Source organism: Bufo gargarizans, chromosome 2 (genome assembly GCF_014858855.1).
Source record: "Bufo gargarizans isolate SCDJY-AF-19 chromosome 2, ASM1485885v1, whole genome shotgun sequence".
NCBI lineage: Eukaryota > Metazoa > Chordata > Amphibia > Anura > Bufonidae > Bufo > Bufo gargarizans.
The window spans coordinates 651276472-651298281 of record NC_058081.1 but is presented as its reverse complement, the minus strand read 5'-3'; the positions used below and the strand labels follow the sequence as shown (position 1 = coordinate 651298281).

The window sequence follows — 21810 nt, the reverse complement described above, 5'->3', positions numbered from 1 at the left end:
CTGGGGGCTGATCTGGGGTCTCTTTACTGGGTGCTGACCTGGGGTCTCTTTACTGGGGGCTGATCTGGTGTCTCTTTACTGGGGGCTGATCTGGGGTCTGTACAAAAGTCTACTCTGTAGTCTGTATAAATGGTTGGCTTTTTGAGGGACTGGTGTGTATCCTGTATATATTTATGGCGTCTGGATTTATTTATCTGTATTTGGGGGGGGGGGGCTCTATTTGGTAACGCTTAGGTCTGTGGTCTATACATATTTAGGGGTCTTTATATGTCTTGGGTTCTGGTTTGGGGTCTGTATTTATATAGGGGTTTTTCTTGGATCTGTATTTATTTAGTGGTTGGTTGTGGTTTGAATTTATTTAAAAGTCAGATCTGAGGTCTGTATATGTTTTGGGCTCTATATATTTAGGGTGTCTATTTTTCTTTTTCTTATTGAGGACTGCAGTCAGGCAGTGACTTTGCTTTGTTGGTCGGGCTGGTCATGAAATAGTTAATAAATGTGACCACCGTGGAATTTCCATACTTTAGAAATCTCCTTTCACTTTCGGTCTCTGCAGAGATATTCACCCTGAGTGAAGAGAAAATCAGAGAAAGGCGACAGAGACGAGAGAGCAGAGGACTCCGGCAGGTAACTTACCGTATGTGCAGAGATCTGGTGTCCAGGGGGTGGGGGAGGGGCAGACATAACGGTTCATGGAGAGCCTTATGGATGATGGAAATCCGTCCTGTGGGGTGATGGGCGCCCAGCTTCTTACAGGACCGTACAGTAATCGGCCCATCACCCCACAGGACAGATCTACTTCCCCGCCATGTAAACCATGAAGGCAATGCTGACAACCATTGTCAACCACTACTTTATTGCACTTTGAAGGGTTAATTTGCGCTTTCATTGTTTGCACTTATACGGTTTTATACTATTGGATTGAATTTATCTGATGGATCCTGTTCATTTGCAATAAATGCTGGAAAGCAAACCCCATAGTAAGAATCTACATTGCGCCCCCGCGCCCCATTCACAGCCCCTCTCACTCCTCGGACCTGGTCAGTATATACAGCAGTGCACTGATCTGGGAGGTACGAGGTATAAATTACAGCTCGTACCTCACATATCAGTACACTGCTGTATACACTATACACTCACCTAAAGGATTATTAGGAACACCTGTTCTATTTCTCATTAATGCGATTATCTAGTCAACCAATCACATGGCAGTTTCTTCGATGCATGTAGGGTTGTGGTCCTGGTCAAGACAATCTCCTGAACTCCAAACTGAATGCCAGAATGGGAAAGAAAGGTGATTTAGGCAATTTTGAGCGTGGCATGGTTGTTGGTGTCAGACGGGCCGGTCTGAGTATTTCACAATCTGCTCAGTTACTGGGATTTTCACGCACAACCATTTCTAGGGTTTACAAAGAATGGTGTGAAAAGGGAGAAACCTCCAGTATGCGGCCGTCCTGTGGGCGAAAATGCCTTGTTGATGCTAGAGGTCAGAGGAGAATGGGCGACTGATTCAAGCTGATAGAAGAGCAGCGTTGACTGAAATAACCACTCGTTACAACCGAGGTCTGCAGCAAAGCATTTGTGAAGCCACAACACGCACAACCTTGAGGCGGATGGGCTACAACAGCAGAAGACCCCACCGGGTACCTCTCATCTCCACTACAAATGTTGCCTGGTCTGATGAGTCTCGATTTCTGTTGAGACATTCAAATGGTAGAGTCCGAATTTGGTGTAAACAGAATGAGAACATGTATCCATCATGCCTTGTTACCACTGTGCAGGCTGGTGGTGGTGGTGTAATGGTGTGGGGGATGTTTTCTGGGCACACTTTAGGCCCCTTAGTGCCAATTGGCCATTGTTTAAATGCCACAGGCTACCTGAGCATTGTTTCTGACCATGTCCATCCCTTCATGACCACCATGTACCCATCCTCTGATGGCTACTTCCAGCAGGATAATGCACCATGTCACAAAGCTCCAATCATTTCAAATTGGTTTCTTGAACATGACAATGAGGTCACTGTACTAAAATGGCCCCACAGTCACCAGATCTCAACCCAATAGAGCATCTTTGGGATGTGGTGGAACGGGAGCTTCATGCCCTGGATGTGCATCCCTCAAATCTCCATCAACTGCAAGATGCCATCCTATCAATATGGGCCAACATTTCTAAAGCTGCTATCAGCACCTTGTGGAATCAATGCCACGTAGAATTAAGGCAGTTCTGAAGGCAAAAGGGGGTCCAACACCGTATTAGTATGGTGTTCCTAATAATTCTTTAGGTGAGTGTATATCTGTACACACTGCATCTATTATACCTCGTACCTCACATATCAGTGCACTGCTGTATATACTATATATCTGTACACACTGCATCTATTATACCTCGTACCTCACATATCAGTACACTGCTGTATATACTATATATCTGTACACACTGCATCTATTATACCTCGTACCTTACATATCAGTACACTGCTGTGCATTGCACAAGAACAGGGGGGAGATCCTGTGTGTATCGGCAATGTCATTGTATTGTACAGCTGGAACTTTTCTTCATCCCTTTGGAAAGGCCCTTTGTTGACACCCACAAACATTCATGAGGAAAACCTCAGAGATTGTTACATGCCCCCCGCAGCTCTGCAACTGCATGTCAACAAAGGGCCAGAACAGAACTAGGTACATGAGATATATATGTTTTCTTTTGCCTAAAACTTGCTTAGCTATATATATACAGTCACCTAAAGAATTATTATTAGGACCACCATACTAATACGGTGTTGGACCCCCTTTTGCCTTCAGAACTGCCTTAATTCTACGTGGCAGTGATTCCACAAGGTGCTGATAGCATTCTTTAGAAATGTTGGCCCATATTGACAGGATAGCATCTTGCAGTTGATGGAGATTTGAGGGATGCACATCAAGGGCACGAAGCTCCCGTTCCACCACATCCCAAAGATGCTCTATTGGGTTGAGATCTGGTGACTGTGGGGCCATTTTAGTACAGTGAACTCATTGTCATGTTCAAGAAACCAATTTGAAATGATTCGAGCTTTGTGACATGGTGCATTATCCTGCTGGAAGAAGCCATCAGAGGATGGGTACATGGTGGTCATGAAGGGATGGACATTGTCAGAAACAATGCTCAGGTAGCCTGTGGCATTTAAACGATGGCCAATTGGCACTAAGGGGCCTAAAGTGTGTCCATAAAACATCACCCACACCATTACACCACCACCACCAGCCTGCACAGTGGTAACAAGGCATGATGGTGTCACGGCTGAGGATGGGGAAAACCCTCAGCCGTGCGATGCCAGAAGATGTTAGGCTGCTCGGCCAGGACGACAGAATTAGGGAGCAGGTCACCTCCTAAAGCGTCCCTAACCTGACCCTAACTCCTAGCTGCATGGGCCGACCTTTAAGGTAGGAGGACCCATGCTCAGGAACCTCGGATCCCTAACTCACCCTCCGACCGATCCCTGGACTAGGAGTCAGGGTAAGACGGCCTGTTCCTACTGGACACGGAGGAACAGGGGTCTCACTGGCCAAGCTGCAGGGAAAAGGGGAACACTAACAGTCTTAAGGATATGGCAGGTGAACTGAACAGTCCCACCTACCTGCCACAGCCTTGCTGACTGGGTCCCTGTGCTGGCAAACACATATCCACACACAGGAATCCAGATCCATAAGCTGCACCAAACAACAAAGGAAAATCCCAATTGAACATCACATAGACATCACACATAAACATGACATAAACTTTATGTGACATAAATCTTATGACCACAAGGGTGGCCCCCACTGGCAGGTTGAAAACACAGGAGGCTGCTCCAGCTAAGCATGGCTGAAGCAACCCTCAGACATGTGCTAAATACTGAGGCTTTATAGGCCCAAGTAGCCACACCCAACAAACACACCCAGAGCACACACATACTGGGAAGGGAGTTAACCCTTCCAGCACCAGGGAAGGGAGACACAAACTAAAAGGGAAAGTGTCCAACCCAAGAACACACTCTGGCTGTTGCCGCAGGCAACGACATGGGTGGCAACCATGTCCTGGGAGTCAGCCCGAAGGCCGTGAAACTGCCACCACATGTACACATACAACCAAACGTTGCCACGGGCAACCACAGTGAAGGAAAGATGTCAGTGCACGCCAAACATAAAACAGAGTGCACACTAGACATACAAAAGTGCATACATACACGCACACAACTCCAAAGGCAACCGCACACATACCTGTTGTCCGCGGCAACTGCACTTGAGGCAAACAACAAAATGCCTCCAACTGCGGTTGACACAACAACCCAAACCACGGGCAACTGTATGCGGCTCCCAAGGAGTCACGGCCATAAACATGGTCGTGACAGATGGATACATGTTCTCATTCTGTTAACGCCAAATTCTAACTCTACCATTTGAATGTCTCAACAGAAATCGAGACTCATCAGACCAGGCAACAGTTTTCCAGTCTTCAACAGTCCAATTTTGGTGAGCTTGTGCAAATTGTAGCCTCTAATACTTATTTTAGTGGAGATGAGTGGTAGCCGGTGGGGTCTTCTGCTGTTGTGGCCCATCCGCCTCAAGGTTGTGCGTGTTGTGGCTTCACAAATGCTTTGCTGCAGACCTCGGTTGTAACGAGTGGTTATTTCAGTCAACGTTGCTCTTCTATCAGCTTGAATCAGTCGGACCATTCTCCTCTGACCTCTAGCATCAACAAGGCATTTTCGCCCACAGGACGGCCGCATACTGGAGGTTTCTCCCTTTTCACACCATTCTTTGTAAACACTAGAAATTGTTGTGCGTGAAAATCCCAGTAACTGAGCAGATTGTGAAATACTCAGACCGGCCCGTCTGGCACCAACAACCATGCCACGCTCAAAATTGCTTAAATCACCTTTCTTTCCCATTCTGACATTCAGTTTGGAGTTCAGGAGATTGTCTTGACCAGGACCACAACCCTACATGCATCGAAGCAACTGCCATGTGATTGGTTGACTAGATAATCGCATTAATGAGAAATAGAACCGGTGTTCCTAATAATTCTTTAGGTGAGTGTATGCGAGACACTGTGAGCTTTTGACTGTCTGGTTAAGCTCTCTCTAGACTGTTGTTTACTAGAGATTAGTGAATTTCTCAAAAATGTGATTCTTCCCTTCTGCCGAATTTTCCAAAATGATTCAATTCGATCCGAATTTATTCATGGCGTATCACGTTAAAAAACAGCTATTTCCTGGCTGCAGAGAGCCTGTATAGTGGTGTAGAACACTGTGCCTGTATAGCGGTGTAGAACACTGTGCCTGTATAGCGGTATAGAACACTGTGCCTGTATAGCGGTGTAGAGCACTGTGCCTGTATAGCGGTGTAGAGCACTGTGCCTGTATAGCGGTGTAGAGCACTGTGCCTGTATAGCGGTGTAGATCACTGTGCCTGTATAGTGGTGTAGAACACTGTGCCTGTATAGTGGTGTAGAACACTGTGCCTGTATAGTGGTGTAGACACTGTGTCTGTATAGCGGTGTAGAACACTGTGCCTGTATAGCGGTGTAGAACACTGTGCCTGTATAGCGGTGTAGAACACTGTGCCTGTATAGCGGTGTAGAACACTGTGCCTGTATAGCGGTGTAGAACACTGTGCCTGTATAGCGGTGTAGAACACTGTGCCTGTATAGTGGTGTAGAACACTGTGCCTGTATAGCGGTGTAGAACACTGTGCCTGTATAGCGGTGTAGAACACTGTGCCTGTATAGCGGTGTAGACACTGTGCCTGTATAGCGGTGTAGAACACTGTGCCTGTATAGCGGTGTAGACACTGTGCCTGTATAGCGGTGTAGAACACTGTGCCTGTATAGCGGTGTAGAACACTGTGCCTGTATAGCGGTGTAGAACACTGTGCCTGTATAGCGGTGTAGAACACTGTGCCTGTATAGCGGTGTAGAACACTGTGCCTGTATAGCGGTGTAGAACACTGTGCCTGTATAGTGTAGAACACTGTGCCTGTATAGCGTGTAGAACACTGTGCCTGTATAGCGGTGTAGAACACTGTGCCTGTATAGCGGTGTAGAACACTGTGCCTGTATAGCGGTGTAGAACACTGTGCCTGTATAGCGGTGTAGAACACTGTGCCTGTATAGCGGTGTAGAACACTGTGCCTGTATAGCGGTGTAGAACACTGTGCCTGTATAGCGGTGTAGAACACTGTGCCTGTATAGCGGTGTAGAACACTGTGCCTGTATAGCGGTGTAGAACACTGTGCCTGTATAGCGGTGTAGAACACTGTGCCTGTATAGCGGTGTAGAACACTGTGCCTGTATAGCGGTGTAGAACACTGTGCCTGTATAGCGGTGTAGAACACTGTGCCTGTATAGCGGTGTAGAACACTGTGCCTGTATAGCGGTGTAGAACACTGTGCCTGTATAGCGGTGTAGAACACTGTGCCTGTATAGCGGTGTAGAACACTGTGCCTGTATAGCGGTGTAGAGCACTGTGCCTGTATAGCGGTGTAGAACACTGTGCCTGTATAGCGGTGTAGAGCACTGTGCCTGTATAGCGTGTGAGAATACTGTGCCTGTATAGCGGTGTAGAACACTGAGCCTGTATATCGGTGTAGAATACTGTGCCCTGTATAGCGGTGTAGTACACTGAGCCTGTATAGCTGGTGTAGATACTGGCCTGTATAGGGTGTAGTACACTGTGCTTAGGTGTAGTAACACTGAGCCTGTATAGCTGGTGTAGAACACTGCTGCCTGTATAGTGGTGTAGAACACTGTGCCTGTATAGTGGTGTAGAACACTGTGCCTGTATAGCGGTGTAGAACACTGTGCCTGTATAGCGGTGTAGAACACTGTGCCTGTATAGCGTGTAGAACACTGTGCCTGTATAGGGGTGTAGAACACTGTGCCTGTATAGCGGGTGTAGAACACTGTGACTGTATAGGGTGTAGAACACTGTGCCTGTATAGCGGTGTAGAACACTGTGCCTGTATAGCGGTGTAGAACACTGTGCCTGTATAGCGGTGTAGAACACTGTGCCTGTATAGCGGTGTAGAACACTGTGCCTGTATAGCGGTGTAGAACACTGTGCCTGTATAGGTGTAGAACACTGTGCCTGTATAGTGGTGTAGAACACTGTGCCTGTATAGCGGTGTAGAACACTGTGCCTGTATAGCAGTGTAGAACACTGTGCCTGTATAGCGGTGTAGAACACTGTGCCTGTATAGGGGTGTAGAACACTGTGCCTGTATAGCGGTGTAGAACACTGTGCCTGTATAGTGGTGTAGAATAGTGATGAGCGGGAGGTGCCATATTCGATTTCACGATATTTCGCGAATATTCGATTGAATATTCGTGTTATATTCATCGTATTGCGATTTTTCCTTTGATAGTATAAGGCAACGTCCCTATGACTAATTGACTATGGCTAGGCTAATATGTGTATTTTACAAAATTTTGTGATATTGCTCTAACTTCGTCTTTTAGATTGTAATTTAGCTAATATAGCGCTATAATCCTTTTTTTTTTTCTCTAATTTTTTTGCCTCTTCTGAACTTAAGTTTTGTAAAATATGTACACTATTAAAAAAATTATTATAGCAGTATATTAGCTAAATTACAATCTATGTGTATTTTCCGAATATTCTAAAAGACAAAGTTAGAGCAATATTAAGAATATACGTAAAAAGTTGAAATCGCAATTCGATTATTATAACTTGAAGTAATCGCATTGCGATTTCAACGTAATTCTCAAATCTGACAGTACATTCTAGTATATGGAGACGTTCCCATGGTGATGGGGACGCTCCATGAGCACGGAAGTCGGCAGAAGCGGCAACGGGCACTGACTGGAGCAGCCAGGAATCCTAAGGACAGGTAAGAACTACTTTAGGGAAGTGGGAAAGAAAAAAATATAACAATTAAAAAAAATAAAAAAAATAAATGAATATTCGATTTCGCGAATATATAGAACGATATTCTAAATATTTGAGAAATCTCGAAGTTGCGATATTCGAGAAAAAAATTAGCATTTCGAATATTCACGCTCAACACTAGTGTAGAACACTGTGCCTTGCAGTAACACGCATAGGGAGTCTGTGGTAGTAAAATAATACTGCGAGTCCGTATGACATGCAGATGACAGGCGTCGCCCTTAGAATCACTGCGCACTTCACTTAGCAGTGACTATTTCTAGATTGGTTGAGTATGATCTGGTATGGTTGTATGCAATTTTGATTGCAATATGGAATCTGAATGTTTGCAATTTGAAACTTGCAATTGAATTTGTATGGTTGCAATTGCAAGCATTCAGATTCCATATTGCAATCCAAATTGCATACAACCATACCAGATCATACTCAACCAATCTGCAAATAGTTACTGCTAACTGCATACTGCAAATTGTGACCAAATTCAGCAAGTGAACTATTAAACCTCAGATAAACCTCTGAGAGACAAACCTATAAGAAAGAACTCACTAAAATGGTATGTAAGATAACACTGGGGTCTGGTATACTATACTCAACCAAACAAAATAACCAATAGCCCCAAAGAAGATGAAAAATGCACATATAAAATATATGTAATTTATTAAGACATAATCAAATAACAAAAAATACCACCATCTTATGCATACCGCCATTTTATGATACTTTATTCAACACGTGTTTTGTACATGGACTATCTGCTGCGGAGGCGGCAGTGTTATATATGAAGAAAAGTTGAAGTTAATAAAGAAGTTATTTCAAGCATTTGTTGTGCTCTTTAAACCTACTGTTTCCATAGAACGGCGCTAGAGGAATTACAGAGTAACAGACAGTCTGGTGAGACTAATAGTCAGAGATATCAGAATTCTTCTGATGACACAGGACAAAAGGCACTTCATAGCGCTGCACCTGCCACAGTGTGTCAGTAGTAAGTTTGTGTTGACGTCACTGATTATTTTGCCCTTACTCTGATCCTTCAGAACAATAACCCCCAAAAAACGGATCCTGTCTGTTGAGCATCCCCCTTCACATTCAGTATTCCATTAAAAGTGATGGCCAGTTCGCAGTGTTCGCCGACGAACACATGCGATCTGCCATCTTCACTCTCAAGTCCGGTGCTGCAGAGGTAAGTCCTTATCTGTGCCTGCGCCGCGAGCCGCTCTGAAACACATGCGGTCACCGGGAACAGGCAGTTCCGAGAACAGCCTTCATCAGACTGTTCTCGGAACTGCCTGATCACCGGTGACTGCATGTGTTTCAGAGCGGCTCGTGACGCAGGCACAGGTAAGGACTTACCTCTGCAGCGCCGGACTTGGGAGTGAAGATGGCAGATCGCATGTGTTCATCGGCGAACACTGCGAACTGGCCATCACTGTTCCATCAGTATTGCTAAAGCCCAAAAAAAACAGGAGTGGATCCAAAACAGAGATGACACATGAATGGAATATTTACATGTCTTCTGTGTTCTGTACCCACTCCTGCTTTTGGCTACCAAATCATAAGCCAATTACAGCTGCTACACAGACAAAATCCATTGTGCGTCTCATTTTTCCTTCCTTCTGACAGATCAGAAGAAGGGTCAAATAAATGATGTTCTCAAAAAGGCAAAATAGTGACCCAGTCATGGAGTGGGGAGGGTGCGAACAGCATGAGAAGTTTACAGAGTGGGCCAGTGACATAGTGTTGAGGTGGCAGCAGCATGAGGATACCACAGAGTAGTGATGTGGCAACAGCATGAGGAGAACACAGAGTGGTAACTGACATAGTGTGGAGATGGAAGCAGCATGAGGAGACCACAGAGTGGTGATGTGGCAGCAGCATGAGAAGACCACAGAGTGGTGAAGTGGAAGAAGCATGATGAGACCACAGAGTGGAACAATGACAGAGTGTGGAGGTGGCAGCAGCATGAGAAAGCCACAGAGTGGCACAATGAAAGAGTGTGGAGGTGTCAGCAGCAGCATGAGGAGATTACAAAGTGGCCCAGAGACAGAGTTGTGACAAGGTGACATAGTGTGGAGGTGGCAGCAGCATAAGGCAACCACAGAGTGGCACGATGACAGAGAGTGGAGGTGGAAGCATCAGCATGAGGAGGCCATAGACTGGCAAGGTGACATAGTGTGGAGGTGGCAGCAGCATGAGGAGACCACAGAGTGGCCCAGTGACATATTGTTGAGGTAGCAGCAGCAAGAGGAGACCAGAGAGTGGTGATTTGGCAGTAGCATGAGGAGACCAGAGAGTGGTGAAGTTGCAGCAGCATGAGGAGACCACAGAGTGGGACAAAGACATAGTGTTGAGGTGGCAGCAGCATCATAAGGAGGCCACAGACTGGAAAGGTGACATAGTGTGGTGGTGGCAGCAGCATGAGAAGGCCACAGAGTGGCACAAAGACATAGTGTGGAGGTGGCAGCAGCAGCATGAGGAGACCTGAGTTGTGAGGTGGCAGCAGCATCAGTAGACCACAGAGTGACCAGTTGACAGAGTGGTGAGGTGGGTGGTAATAACAGTACCCACTGACAATGGTGGGTGTAAGAAGGAGCGCTTAGCATCAGGCGGATGGCAGCGTCAGAACAGTGGCTGAGGCAGGTAGTCAGAAGAAACTGGCCTCTTGTCAAGGTTTGGGTGCGGAAGCATGGATGATCTAATCTGATGCATCAGGCATTGGTGGGTGGAAATACTGGCTGATCCATGCCTGATTCATCTTGACAAAGGTCAGTCTCTCCACATTTTGGGTGGACAGGCGAGTTCTCCTTGGGGTGCCTCCCGCCGCACTCCAGGACAAACTCGGCCAGTTGCGGCCACAAATCCACTTTGGCTGCCCGTAGTCCAGAGGATCTTCAATGTGGGGTGGCAGGGTGCTATCCAAGTATGTCCAAGAACTTGCTGGTTCACGTTCCTCTCCAGGTCTAGCTGCTGGTGAGTAGTTTCTTCACTAGGCGGATTAAGAAAGCTGCTCATCATCGACTCTAGACTCAAGCTGCTGCTGATGGAGCTGGTACTGCTCCTACACCCACCCCGCCACAGCAGCCATGGCAGTGGAACGAAAGTGCAGAGGGCCCCCCTGGTCAGACCTGCGAGAGGATGAATGATGGCTCAGATAGGCAGTGGCCAACTGACTACATAGGATGTCTCTGTAGTAGTTCAGTTTGTCCTTCCTCTGAGCGGGAGTAAAAAAGGCCCCCATTTTGTACAGGTAGTGAGGGTCCAACAAGGTAGAGAGCCAGAAGTCATCCCTGTGCCAAATGGTGACAATTCAGCTGTCACTAAGCTAGTGCAAGTGACTCGGAGGGACTCCCTGCCTCCATCTCCACTGCATACTGCCTGGGTCCTCTGCCTCCTCTTCCTCATCGGCCCTGTAGCTCCTCTGGCTACTCCTGCTCTTCCTTTCCTGTCACCTGAGTAGAAAAACCACCCATTTCACTACGCATTGCTTGTGCTCCAATGTCCTCCTCCTCCTTCTCCTCTAACTCCAGTTCAGCCACCTCAGGGCTCATGTGGCCGTGAGATCTAGGCACCACGTTGTCTCCAGTCCCATGACCAGCAGCATTTACCAGGACATGGAGAAGTGGAATGATGTTGTTCATCCTGTAGTCCTGGCAACTGACAAATAACGTGGCATCCTCAATTGGGCCTGAGCAAATGGCAGGTGTCACGCTTGAACTGTCACTGGCTGACATCGAAGTTACACAGGGGAGTGCTTCTGTCCACTTGGATCATCAAGAAATCGTTGATGGCCTTTCTCTGTTCGTATAGTTGGTCCAACATATGAAGAGTGGAATTCCAATGGTGGAAACGTTGCATATCAGCCTATGTTGGGGGATGCAGTTCTGCCGCTGAAGCTCAAGGAGGGTGTGCTTTGCGGTGTAGTAGTGGCTGAAGGAGTAGGATGTCTTGCAGATGGGAGGAAGACTTCAGGACAACCAGATTAAACACATGTGTCATGCAGGGCGCATTGCTCACCCCACCCCCCTTGACGCAGCACCGACACCATGTTCTTCCCGTTGTCTGTCACCATGGTTCCGATTTTGAGTTGTCGTGGAGAAAGCCAGGATTCGATTTCTTGATGAAGGACACGGAGAAGTTCCTCCCCGTTGTGATTCCGTTCACCCAGGCAAACGAGGTGTAGAACAGCGTGACACCGCCATGCCCTGCACATGTGGTATGCTGGAGGGGCACTGTGAATTGTCTCTGTAGTGGAGGCTGAGGACACGGTGGAAGATGAGGAGACAGAGGCGGACATTGTCGCAGGACCAACGGCGTGACAACATTGAGGCGGAAGCGGCGTCACCTGGCCAAGTTGTTGGTGTGGTTGGGCAGGAACCACATTTACCTAGCATTATGTCATCTTCATTATACTATCGCATGTTATCTACTATAGTGTTTTTCAACCTTTTTTGTGCAAAGGCACACTTTTTTCATGAAAAAAATCGGGAGGCACACCACCATTAGAAAATGTTAAAAAAATTAAACTCTGTAGCCTATATTGACTATATAAAGTAATTCTCGTCAAAGTGTCTTCAATAGGAATCAAATAAACACAAAGAAATTATTTTATGATTACTTTATGAAATAATAAAGTATTTTATAATTGTTCATATTTCTGTTTACTTACTCAGTGCAAAACCTGGGCCTGTTTGGCTGAACACAAAGCTGATATTCTGGCAGGAATCGAAGAAAAAAACACACGTAGCTCTTCGTCAACAGCTCTCAGTCTCTCTCTGTCTTTAGTTTTTATAGCAGTCAGGCTTGAAAAGCTTATCTCACACAGATATGTCATGGAAAATGGGATCAATGTCAAAATAGCTTTGTTTGCCAGAACGGGGAACTCCTTGGCAGTAGCCAACCAAAAACTGTCCAAAGGTAGATCAGCAAATCTTAGCTTGAAACCATAATTTTGTCTCAGTTCAGTTAGTTCCTCCTGCTCCTGTAAAGTCATGTCCTTTCCACCAACTGATGCTGAGCTATAAGGGTCCCAAACCCAGTGAAGATATTCAGTGGAGACTGAAGAGAAATAAAATTAAATCTTCTCCTCGAGAGTTTTTAAATGTTTAACTATTATCTTACACAGTGCAGCAGTGTGAACACCTTGCCATTGCTTGGTGAGTGCGAACATTTCAAGATTGCCACTTTCCACATGTTGATGCCAGAGTTGCACCTTTGAACGGAATCCATTTATTTTATCTGTACTTGTAAGCAGGTTTTCATTTCGGCCTTGCATTTGTGTGTTCAGTTCATTCAGATGATGAAAAATATGTGCCAGGTATGCCAGCCTTGCACACCACTCATCACTTGCAAGCAGCTTTGCGTAATCGGACCTCTCATTTGTCAGAAACACTTTAAGTTCCTCCCGCAGCTCATACACACACGAACCAAGACCTTGCCACGCGACAACCACCGGACCTCCGTATGAAACAGCAAGGTTTTATGCTTCGCTCCAATCTCCTCACACAAAGCTGCAAATATGCAACTTTTCACGGGTGGTGACTTTACAAAGTTTACCATGCGCACAACATCATCCAACACAGGAACTAGGTCTGCTGGTAAAGTCTTGGCTACGAGGGCCTCATGGTGTAAAAAACAATGCGTAACAATCACATCTGGATTTCTTTCCTTCACTCTGCTTACAAGGCTTTTGGTGCACCCGACCATGGCTGCAGCTCCATCGGTGCAGACACTTGTGCAGTTTTCCCACTTAAGTCCTCCTTGTTCAAGGTATTCTGATGTGACCCTAAAAATGTCTTCTCCTGTTGTTTTTTCTGGCAATGCCTTGCAAAAAAAGAAGTTTTCTCTAATTGCATCACCATCCACAAAATGCACATTGGCCAAGCGTTGAGCATGTCCACTGATATCAGTAGACTCGTCAAGTTGCAATGCAAATTTCTCACTGATACAGATCTTTTCTAAAACCCCACTTTCGATGTCTGCAGACAAGTCATTAATACGTCATTGTGTTGTCTGAGAAAGGGACTTTGGCTATTTCCTTAGCTGCTTCAGGTCCGAGCATCTCCTCTACAATAGCTTTGCAGGCGGGAAGTATTAATGTCTCTGCCACAGTGTGCAACTTTTTTGACTTAGCTATAAGTTCAGCGACTTGATAGCTAGCTTTAAGAGCTCCTTCATTTACCTTTGTGGGTTTTTTTTTTCACGCAGGCGAACAAAATAGTCCGCATTCTTGTTTTGAAGCGAAGGGTGTTTCATTTGGAGATGGCGTTTAAGTTTACTTGGGACCATAGCACTGTTAGATAGCTTTTCACCACACACCAAGCACAGTGGAGTCGGGTTCTTTGCATCTCCAGTGAAAGTAAATCCAAATGAAATATTGCTTTCGCTATATTGCCTTGCGCCAGAGAATTTGCTTGAGCTAACCGTCTTTGCTTTCTTTTGATCCCCACTCATACTTGGGCTCTCATCTGGCTCCGAATTTTGTTCAGGGTCCAGTTCTTTCCTTTTCAAAAACTTGTCCATCACTGTCGCCGTATCTGCTCCTGTCTTACTGTCACTCAGCACTCTACTGCGCATGTCTCCTCCAGAAAGCCGCTGTCTGTCACACTCAGCACTCTTCTGTGCATGTCTCCTCCAGAACCATCACTCAGCACTCTACTGCGCATGTCTCCTCCAGAAAGCCGCTGTCTGTCACACTCAGCACTCTTCTGTGCATGTCTCCTCCAGAACCATCACTCAGCACTCTACTGCGCATGTCTCCTCCAGAAAGCCGCTGTCCGTCACACTCAGCGCTCTTCTGCGCATGTCTCCTCCAGATCCATCACTCGGCACTCTTCTGCGCATCGGCGATCTACTGCGCATGTCTCCTCCAGAAAGCCGCTGTCAGTGTAACAGGACAGCGACACCGGAGCTATTTATGGTCCGGAACATGCGGTAATTCGGCTCACAAATATTCAGACCAATTAGATGAAATTGGATTATTTCCCACGGCACACCAGACAATATCTCACGGCACACATCTCTTATTGGTACTGACTTCATATAGCTCCTCCCATAGTTGACAGGGCTAATGAAGTTGACACAATATTAGGAACTATTATAAGATCCTGTTACGCCCATCAAGCACATACTGCCCGATCCCCTGAAGACGCTAGAGCAGCTAGCGAAACATGCCGGGGGGCAGTGTTTGAGGGATGTTGTTTTAGGACAGAAGTGAAGCCTTGGTATTAGTATATGACAATACTGTATGTGGTAGGTAGGGAAAATACAGAGTGAAAGAGTCTGGAGCCAGCGGGCAACAAATACACTAACAAAAAGGGGACAGCCCCTCCATGCCATGTCCCCCACTCCCCCAGTGCCATCTGCCCCTCCATGCCATCCATTGCTATGTCCTCCTTCCCAGTGCCACCATGCCATCCATTGCCATGTCCCCCTCCCCCAGTGCCTCCATATCATCCATTGCCATCTGTCCCCCTCCCCCAGTTCCATCAGATCAGCCCCTCCATGCCATGTCCCCCACTCCCCCAGTGCCATCTGCCCCTCCATGCCATCCATTGCTATGTCCTCCTCCCCAGTGCCACCATGCCATCCATTGCCATGTCCCCCTCCCCCAGTGCCTCCATATCATCCATTGCCATCTGTCCCCCTCCCCCAGTTCCATCAGATCAGCCCCTCCATGCCATGTCCCCCACTCCCCCAGTGCCATCTGCCCCTCAATTTTTTGTGCATCCATGCCATCCATTGGGATGTCCCCCTCCCCCAGTGCCATTTATTGCCATGTCCCCCACTCTCCCAGTGTCATAAGCCCCTCCATGCCATGTCCCCCAGCGCCATCAGCCCTTCTATGCCATCCATGTCCCATCCCCCACTCCCCCAGCACCATCAGCCCCTCCATGCCATTTCTATCCATGTCCCCCAGTGCCATCAGCCCCTTCAAATCACAGGTGCCCCCCCGAAGTAACAGGGGACCCGAAGTAACTAGAGGCACCATGGGATGTAGGGGAGGATAGGAAGAGGGGACGGAGGAGAGGCTGCTACGCAGGGTCCGCCCTGTAGAAGAGTCTGCAGGTAAATGGAGATAAGTATGGACACTCCCAATCTCCTTACGAGGAGACCCTGGGAAAGCGCCAATCAATAGGGTGGTAAGGCCGCTGGGACAAATAGAAAAAAGGGGGGGTTGGACTACGGAACCAAATATAAGCGAGACAATGTGTGGATAATATAAGGCAATAAAAAACAATGGTGTGGATTAAAATCAATGGGTATAAAAGAAAATGGAGAAATAGAAAATAAAAAATATAGTATAACTTAAAAAAATGGTATAACTTTAAAAATCACCACAGTTCGTGGCGAATAAATGTACATGTTACTCACTTCACAGAAGGGGGGGGGGGGGGGTTACTCGGATAAGCATAATACACCGGTAAACCAATACCCCCCCAGCCAGGTTCGTGTCAAGATGGTGAAAGATGAAGGCAGCCACAGTTAAGGAAGCTTCTGTTCAAATTTCTTTTATTTGTGTATACAATCTGGCTCAACGCGTTTCTACTCCTGATGAAGGGACATCGCCCCGAAACGCGTTGATTTTATACACAAATAAAAGAAATTTGAACAGAAGCTTCCTGACTGTGGCTGCTTTCATCTTTCACCATCTTGACCCGAACCTGGCTGAGGGGGGTATTGGTTTAGCGGTGTATTATGCTTATCCGAGTAAACCCCCCATCCCCCGTGAAGTGAGTAACATCTCAATGTTTATGCTTGCACCGAAGTGTATTTATATGTACATTTATTTGCCACGAACTGTGGCGATTTTTAAAGTTATTCAATTTTTTTAAGTTATACAATATTTTCTATTTTCTATTTCTCCATTTTCTTTTATACCCATTGATTTTAATCCTCACCATTGTTTTTATTGCCTTATATTATCCACACATTGTCTCGCTTATATTTGGTTCCTTAGTCCAACCCCCCCTTTTTTTCTATTTGTCCCAACGGCCTTCCCACCCTATTGATTGGCGCTTTCCTAGGGTCTCGGATGGGGAATGGGAGTGTCCACACACCCAATCCCCCCCATTTTTATACTTTTTCCCTCCAAAACATGCTCTTCTTTAAACGCAAGTCCCAAAAGTCTCTCAGTATTCATTAACCCTTTCCACAGAGCCTCAAAAACACAGTGCAAATGAAAAAGATATATATCACAACATATAAAATGCTGTTACACAGTATTAAACAGCGCAGCTTAACCCTTTCAAGTGGAATAAAGTAAGACGTTTATAACTTTGCATATTGGAAACAGGGGCAAATGTCCACAAATGTCCAGACTTCACAGTACCCCTGCTCCAGGGCACTACATCAATACAAGTCTATGCCAGTCATGAACTGCAACATTGTTTCTGTTAGGCTGTGTTTCTCCACTCCATCCCTCCCACTAGAAGGTTCTGGATAAGTTAGAAACTGTATATAAGGAGACCAGTCATAGCCTCTAGTGGATAGGAACCACTGCTTAGCAGGATAGACTCTGCCTGGCTGCCCAAGTGACCAGAAGAAGACACTGAGACGGGAATATCTTGCTCGATGAGATGAAGACCCTGGGTCACCAGCCCTTTGGCCAGGATACCAGAAGAGAGAGACAGACAGCTAGCTCAGTCCTTTCCTTAGCATAGAACCTTCTTCTGTCGGGAGGAGAGAAATTGCCAGGCCCTTAGGGCACAAAATATCCAATAAGATTAATGGTAGTGATATGACTGTTGGTTGGACAGCCAGGTGATAACCTCGGAGGTAAGGGTGGACAGATATGTTATGGTGTTGCATCATCCTCCTCCTTCTCCTCTCTGCAGCCCTTATTCCATCAATATGGAACAATTAATGCCGCTCCCGGTGTGTCTGATAGAAAATGTTGGGAGTAATCTGGTGGTCAACCAAGAGGCTGAGAAAATTCTCTCCAGTATCTCTGAGCCGGTGATTGTCGTGTCCATTGTAGGAAAATACAGGACAGGAAAATCCTTCTTGATGAACCGGCTGGTGGGACACAATAATGGTGAGTAAACAACTGGAATGGGGCTGAACTGCAATACCAAACACAGCCTGCGGGGAAGAGCGGCTCTGTTCCTGAAGGAAGGCAGCAATGTTGTCTCTTTTTTCCATATTCTACAGAACTTTTTTCTCATTTTAATCAGCTGTCTTCCGTCTTATAGAGTGGAGGGTGGGAACAAGGTTGTCAGCCTCGCTTTCACCTGTCCTGGATGCTCATCGATAATCCTGTGGACATTACTGGACTAGGTGGACTGATGTATGACAACCATAATCCTATACACTATATATGAGGGTGACCACCACCACCCCAGCTGTATTGTGGGAGAAAATCACATAGCTCATTGGAATAATTGCCACTTCTATGTTCTATGACTCCTTCCAGGTTTTCTGCTAGGATCCAGTATCCAGTCCAAGACTAAAGGGATCTGGATGTGGTGCGTTCCTCACCCTTGGAAACCTGGATATGTTCTGGTTCTGCTGGACACAGAGGGACTAGGAGACGTGGAGAAGGTAAGGTTCAGAACCTGCTTGCTTTTTAGGGGGGTTCCCTTGGATGGTGTGGATATTGGAGATTAACAGGTTTATTTTCAACAAACTCACGTGGCCCAACTTCTCAGCCTTTCATGGCCAAGATGGGAATAAGCAGAGTAACACTGTCTGGTGGTTGGCAGAGTTACGGGAATGACGGAACACTGAATGGCTCAGACATTTCTTCATCTCTGATCACCCCAGGGGCACTGCTTACTCTGGTTATTCCCATCGTGACCATGGAAGGTTGAGATGGTAATAACCCTTTAACCAGGTTTTGGAAATCTCAATCTCTAGAGGAGTCCCACAAGGTTTAGTTGCCCCAAATGTACTTTTATCTATGCAGTGGTCTCTAATGGGCTACCCCCTGCCACATACTGACCCTCATATACTGTAGGTCCCTCACAGGCGTACACCAGCTACTTTCAGTTAAACTTCAGGGAATTATTTTGTGCCCCAACCACCCAGACTCTCTGAGGGGTAGCCTCACGGTCCATCCCCAGATGTCCTCTGTGATCGATGATCCAGGAGATCATCCTCCACTCCCCAACTGATGTCCCCCCTGCCTGCTGACATTAGGAGTCCTGCTTTCTGGTTCTTTGGCTGAGTTGGGCCTGCTGCTGGAGGTGCCTATGTATGGACACGCGGTTAGCGTTGCACCCTCACACACACTTCCTGCTACCTCCTCTCTTTATAACCTCCTATTAAGTCATCCCCACAGCAGTCCCTGCACTGCAACACCGTCCCTGAGTCACCCTGGCGCTGTGTCCGGGCTACTGCCTGACAACAAGTGACACAGAAATTGTTCGATGACGTTCCCTTTCGCAGCGCACTGAACCCACTACTGGGCGATGAGAACGTCTGCAGGACTCCCTTATCCAGAAGAACTGAATTATAGGCAGACGAGGAGCTGGAAATCGGGAACAGCAGGCCCTCAGGTCCATGGTCGTAAAGACCAAAATCACCATGCGGCTTCATGTGATACATTGCTATGGGGTCCTGAGTGCCCTAACACTGCCCCATTAGGGTATATGGATGTCAGAGGGATGGTCATCTGATAAGGACTTCCCGCTATCAGCCATAGTGGATCGGTGCTGACACGTGGCAGCTCTCATTCTGGCGGATTTAGACCATTGGTCTTTATCTGACTGTCCGCCATGTAATATGACATTGCACTGCAGTAACTGGTATGTAATATGACATTGCACTGCAGTAACTGGTATGTAATATGACATTGCACTGCAGTAACTGGTATGTAATACGACATTGTACTGCAGTAACTGGTATGCAATACATTTCACTGCAGTAACTGGTATGTAATATGACATTGCACTGCAGTAACTGGTATATAATACCCTCAATACTTTTTCTACTGCAGGGAGACTCCAAAAATGATGCCTGGATCTTCTGCCTGTCTGTGCTGCTGAGCAGCGCTCTGGTATATAACAGTATCGGGACCATCGATCAGCAGGCAATCGAGCAGTTACAGTATCCTTCACCACACGGGGAGATGTGGACGACTGCAATGGGGACTTCGAGATACCGGCTACAGATGACCAGATATTACATACAGTGCAGAGCGCCCCCATCACAGAGCTTAAAGAGGACCTTTCACTAGTGTACAAACTAAAAACTAACTATACCTGTGGGCAGAGCGGCGCCCAGGGGTCCCCCTGCACTTACTAGTATGCCTGGGCGCCGCTCCGTTCGCCCGGTATAGGCTCCGGTGTCTCAGCTCCATCTGTTGTACTGGACTGATTTCTTTGTAGGAGGCGTGTCCCTTGCTGCAGTGCTGGCCAATCGCAGCACACAGCTCATAGCCAGGCTATGAGGACCCCCCAATATCATATATATCTCCTTATCTAGATAATCTTCCAGCTACGTAACTGAACTAACAGAGGTGATAAAGCTGAAGTCCACCGATACCAAAGATGAGACTGCGGAACACGAGAGGTTCCTTCCATCATTTACCTGGTGCGTCCGAGACTTCACCCTATCGCTGGAGCGAGACGGCAAGGAGATAACAGAAGATGAATATCTGATGATGGGTCTAGAGCTCAAAACTGGTAATCACTATGGAGGCTCAGTACCTAGAAGAAGAGGTTACCTATGGGTGCAGAGGTCATGGTAGAGGTTACCTATGTGTGCAGAGGTCATGGTAGAGGTTACCTATGTGTGCAGAGGTCATGGTAGAGGTTACCTATGTGTACACAGTTAAAGTTAGAGGTTACCTATGGGTGCAGGGGTCAAGGTGGTGGTTGTCTATGGGTGCAGGGGTCAAGGTAGTGGTTGCCTATGGGTGCAGGGGTCAAGGTGGTGGTTGTCTATGGGTGCAGGGGTCAAGGTAGTGGTTGCCTATGGGTGCAGGGGTCAAGGTGGTGGTTTCCTATGGGTGCAGGGGTCAAGGTAGAGGTTAGCTATGGGTGCAGGGGTCAAGGTGGTGGTTACTTGTGAGTGCAGAGTTCATGGTAAAGGTTTCCCATAGGTGCACAGGTCATACTATAAGAGAAGATATCTAGAAATATGTCTTCTTATATTTTTGTACAGGGAGTGCAGAATTATTAGGCAAGTTGTATTTTTGAGGATTCATTTTATTATTGAACAACAACCATGTTCTCAATGAACCCAAAAAACTCATTAATATCAAAGCTGAATATTTTTGGAAGTAGTTTTTAGTTTGTTTTTAGTTTTAGCTATTTTAGGGGGATATCTGTGTGTGCAGGTGACTATTACTGTGCATAATTATTAGGCAACTTAACAAAAAACAAATATATACCCATTTCAATTATTTATTTTTACCAGTGAAACCAATATAACGTCTCAACATTCACAAATATACATTTCTGACATTCAAAAACAAAACAAAAACAAATCAGTGACCAATATAGCCACCTTTCTTTGCAAGGACACTCAAAAGCCTGCCATCCATGGATTCTGTCAGTGTTTTGATCTGTTCACCATCAACATTGCGTGCAGCAGCAACCACAGCCTCCCAGACACTGGTCAGAGAGGTGGACTGTTTTCCCTCCTTGTAAATCTCACATTTGATGATGGACCACAGGTTCTCAATGGGGTTCAGATCAGGTGAACAAGGAGGCCATGTCATTAGATTTTCTTCTTTTATACCCTTTCTTGCCAGCCACGCTGTGGAGTACTTGGACGCGTGTGATGGAGCATTGTCCTGCATGAAAATCATGTTTTTCTTACCTTGCAGACTTCTTCCTGTACCACTGCTTGAAGAAGGTGTCTTCCAGAAACTGGCAGTAGGACTGGGAGTTGAGCTTGACTCCATCCTCAACCCAAAAAGGCCCCACAAGCTCATCTTTGATGATACC

General features: G+C 46.5%; 1 protein-coding gene across 4 annotated transcripts in view; it reads left to right on the top strand.

Moving 5' to 3' along the window:
• Positions 1-555: 555 nt before the first annotated feature.
• Positions 556-21810, top strand: part of LOC122928905 (guanylate-binding protein 1-like) — a 36847-nt gene continuing 15592 nt past the window's right edge. For 2 of the 4 annotated variants that reach the window (XM_044282216.1, XM_044282218.1), the window contains exons 1-5: positions 556-627; positions 17752-17951; positions 18330-18457; positions 19854-19963; positions 20354-20541. In XM_044282216.1, coding sequence (XP_044138151.1) covers positions 17768-17951; positions 18330-18457; positions 19854-19963; positions 20354-20541 — 610 coding nt within the window. In that variant the 5' untranslated portion in view covers positions 556-627; positions 17752-17767. Of the gene's footprint in view, positions 628-12635; positions 12833-17751; positions 17952-18329; positions 18458-19853; positions 19964-20353; positions 20542-21810 lie in introns of those variants that run through there. The other 2 variants (XM_044282217.1, XM_044282219.1) reach the window with 2 other exon arrangements.